The following is a 3,577-nucleotide window of genomic DNA, read 5'->3' as shown; positions in this document are numbered from 1 at the left end:
GTTTTAAGTGTCTTAACCCCTCCACAAGGAAGGCAGAAACATATGGAGACACGTGCTGTAATATGGCAAATGTGGATGGTGCCACCAGCTGCTTCCTCTGAGGATCCTCCTCTTGGTCCACACACTCTGTTGATGCTAACATATCCTTGATGCCAGGAAAGAGCCATAGCATGACCAGAGGGTGGACAAGCCAATGTAAAGTTGGGCTCTTGCCCCAAGGACCCAGGAGGAACATGTTCCCTCTACCAGCTGAGTCCTGAGCAAGCTGCACCTGCCTCAGCAGGTGCCCAGCTCTGCTTTTTGGGGTGTTTCATTGCTCCTCCAGCCCATGTGTACATGAGCCTTTTGTGGATGATGTTTCTCCTTACCTCTGGAGCACTCCACAGCACAAAAGGATTGAAGACCCACATGCCCCATTCCTGGATGGATTCCTCTAAGGACGCATGGCAGGACCCTCACCACACACACCAGCTGTCACAGCCCTGGCAGAGGTGGGGACAGCTGAGATGTGTGACCAGCTGCTTCACTCATAGTACTGCTGCAGGGCAAAAGTAAGTTTGCATTGCATTAGCAGCTTTCCCTGTACCTTTCTCTCCCTGATAGCACTGGAAGGTTTCTTCAATCATCTGTGAATTGTCTTCTGCACTGGGGCCACAGCTGGCGGACAGACTGGCAAGAGGGACCAAATGCCAGCTGAAAGCAGGATGGGATGGGAGTTCAGTGAGTGCATCTGGGTTATCCTGTGACAGCAAAACAGCCTGGAGATGCAGATACACCTTTAGGTTAAAAATACAAGTACAGCCCAAGTGTTTGCAGAGCTTGGGTCATTGCCTGCTTTGCAGTTTTTCATGTCTCACCCTCACCTCTGACCAGGCTGTGCTCCTGCAATGGGGGTGGTTTGTACTCATATACAAAGAGATCTTGGAACCATGGAATCCCAGAAAGGTTTGGATTGGGAGGGATCTTAAAGCCCATCCAGTTCCAAACCCTGCCATGGACCAGCCTGGCCTTGGACACTTATAGGGATGGGGCAACTACAGCTTTTCTGGGCAACCTGTGCCAGTTTGCATCCAAGGCATCACTCTGAGCAGTCTGTTACAGGAGATCAATGGCCACAAGACCCCTCACAGCAGCAGGGACCAAAATCCCCTTTCAGGCTGCTGTGTGAGGTCACTTTACATGTGGCAGCAAGGCAGCAGACCCTCTGCACTTAGAAGGTGGCTCAAGTCTGCAGACCCACAACTCCTCATAAAAACCAGAGCTGTCTGTCCAGCCGTTCCAATGCCACCAACAGGACATTTCAGAGTTTTGAATCACAAATTCTGCACCTGCTGCCATGTTGTCAGTGTGCCCCTAAGGCTGACACAGGCAACATGTCAGTGGGAGCAACCAGAGACAGCACTACACTAGTCCTGCTCTGCATCATGTGAGAACCTGAGAAGGTACTCAGCAAATAACGATTAATTACAAAACATTCTCTAATCATGTTTTTCCCTCTGGGAAAGGCAGATATTTGTTCCTCTAGATGTACATTCAAATAGCTCAGCTCATAAGCTCCTCCAGTATCCAGGACTGCTTTCCCACTACAGAAGTGAACCCAGAAGGAATATTGTTGGTGCAACAAAACACAAATTATTTCTACCTCACACTGACTGCCAGAGTTGTAATTCCATCACAGAACAAAGGTCAGGAATCTTCCTCCTCTCACATAATTCCTCTTTGACAGCTCATCAGGATCAGAGGAGCTAGAGGTTTTAACTCAAAGGCTGAAATCTTACTTTGCAAGAGGCACTTAGACCATCTTTACGAGTCTCTGTTTCAGCACTGTGCAGGTATTCAACACAAGCCTAGAATACACAGTTCTTGATGAATTTATTTGCTAGTGGAAAGTGATACTTGCCTGTGAAAAATGATAGTAGTTTCTGCTTTAAAGAAGTACTTCTAATTACACTTCACATCAAAGTGAGATGATTATACCTGGAAGTAGGATTGAAATTCCTGAACTACACACACACAGAAATAATAAAGACAATGCAAAATTCTGTTGAAACAGGTGGGTTTTTTTCCTGAATGTTCATCAGGTTTCAAAAATTACAAAACCTCAAGGACTGTAACAATGTAGCACTTGGAAAAAGAGGCTGGTGTGTACAAAAACAAGCATGCTTTTGTTTTAGGGGTGGGGAGGAGTTTATATTTATGAGGGTCCTTTTCTTCATCCACCATAGTGTGAAAGAAGAAAGTACCAGTTCATTTAACATGATAGCTCAGGAAAATAAGGAAGAACATGCTTTCCCTGTTACAAAACTACCAGAAGATGCATGCTCGAGGTCCAAAACACAACAGACTGACATTTTTTAGCATGCAGACTTTTTTTTTAATGACCCACATGGTGCTTGCCTTTCTCTGCCCCTCTCAAAGGTCTGTGCCCTGTATTTTGCTCTCCCATTAGTTTGTTCTTTTGTTTTCTTTTTGTAATGACTTATTGCCTTTTTTTTTTTTAATCCCTAAATCCCAGGTAGCGGTATCCAAGGTAACAGCAGTAAAGACTCCAGATCTCCATATTATCACTGCTTCTGCAAGTTTCATGCAAAACTTAAGCAATTTCTGTATGCAACACAATGCTGGTGATTTATTGTGCTTCTCACAGCTCTGGGGTGGTTTACCCATTTGCCACCACATTTTGTTGACTGGGAAGAGCACGTTTGCTTTCCCATGGACACAGACAGACTAAAAGATCCCTCCCCCACCTCCCACTCCCCCCAGTTTCCGCAAACACATGGCAATGTGCATCTCAACACCAGGTCCAGACAGTTCACTTGCCTACAAGAGCCTGGTGGCTTCAGTAAAGTCCCATGATTGCAGTGCCCACGTCCTTGGAAGGTCTTCGGTCCTTCACCAGAAAGTTAATCATGCTCTCAGACTTGATGAGCAAGTTGCAGCCCAAAAAGAAGATGCCAAACATCACAGTCAAGGAGAGGATGCAGAGGACAGCAATCTGCACCACCCTTGTGATGAAAAGGCTCCTCTCGTCGGGTGCCAGGACCAAGGAGCCACCATCAGTCGCCAGCACCATGCTGGTCCCATTGCAGCAGGCCATGAGCATCCCCAAATCCTGAGTCCTGTTGGGGTCAGCTGCCTGCTCCAGGAGAGTCTGGTTGAAAAGGGATCCATTCATGGTCTATGTGTGACCTCAAATCTTCAGGAAAGGTAAAAGGGAAGCTTGTTGTCCCCCTGTCCACCCTTCACAGGCCAGGGCTCGGCAGCTCCAAGCCACCTCCTGCCTTTCCTCTCTCAGCGTCCGGGATGGAGAGGGAACTTCCTCAAGGCTGTGAGCAGGTGGGAAGCCAGTCCGTGCAGCCGACGGATGGCTGGGTCCCAGATCACTCCTGGCAGAGCGTTAGCACAAGCCCCCAAACATTCAAAAGGAGAGAGAGAGAAAAGGAGAAAGAGGCTTGGGGGAGAGGACGGCAGCCGGGGATCACCCCATCCCCCTGCCCTCCCAATCTGCCCCCAAAAGCGCAGAGCAGTGCTGCCGGATCACGGGGTTTCTCCCGCGGGAGGGAGAGCTGGCGTCTGC

At 48.3% G+C, this 3,577-nt stretch overlaps 1 protein-coding gene across 1 annotated transcript; it reads right to left on the bottom strand.

The window, feature by feature from the left end:
* Nucleotides 1–2,839: 2,839 nt before the first annotated feature.
* On the bottom strand, nucleotides 2,840–3,175 carry RPRML (reprimo like; the record flags this gene model as incomplete). Its single annotated transcript, XM_083877845.1, has 1 exon — nucleotides 2,840–3,175. The coding sequence occupies one exon, from the start codon at nucleotides 3,173–3,175 to the stop codon at nucleotides 2,840–2,842; it is 336 nt and encodes a 111-aa protein (XP_083733971.1).
* Between the last annotated feature and the right edge of the window lie 402 nt (nucleotides 3,176–3,577).

This window comes from Zosterops lateralis (assembly GCF_965231275.1).
Source record: "Zosterops lateralis genome assembly, chromosome: 24".
NCBI lineage: Eukaryota > Metazoa > Chordata > Aves > Passeriformes > Zosteropidae > Zosterops > Zosterops lateralis.
The sequence above is the reverse complement of the archived record's forward strand: the minus strand, read 5'-3'. Positions and strand labels throughout refer to the sequence as shown.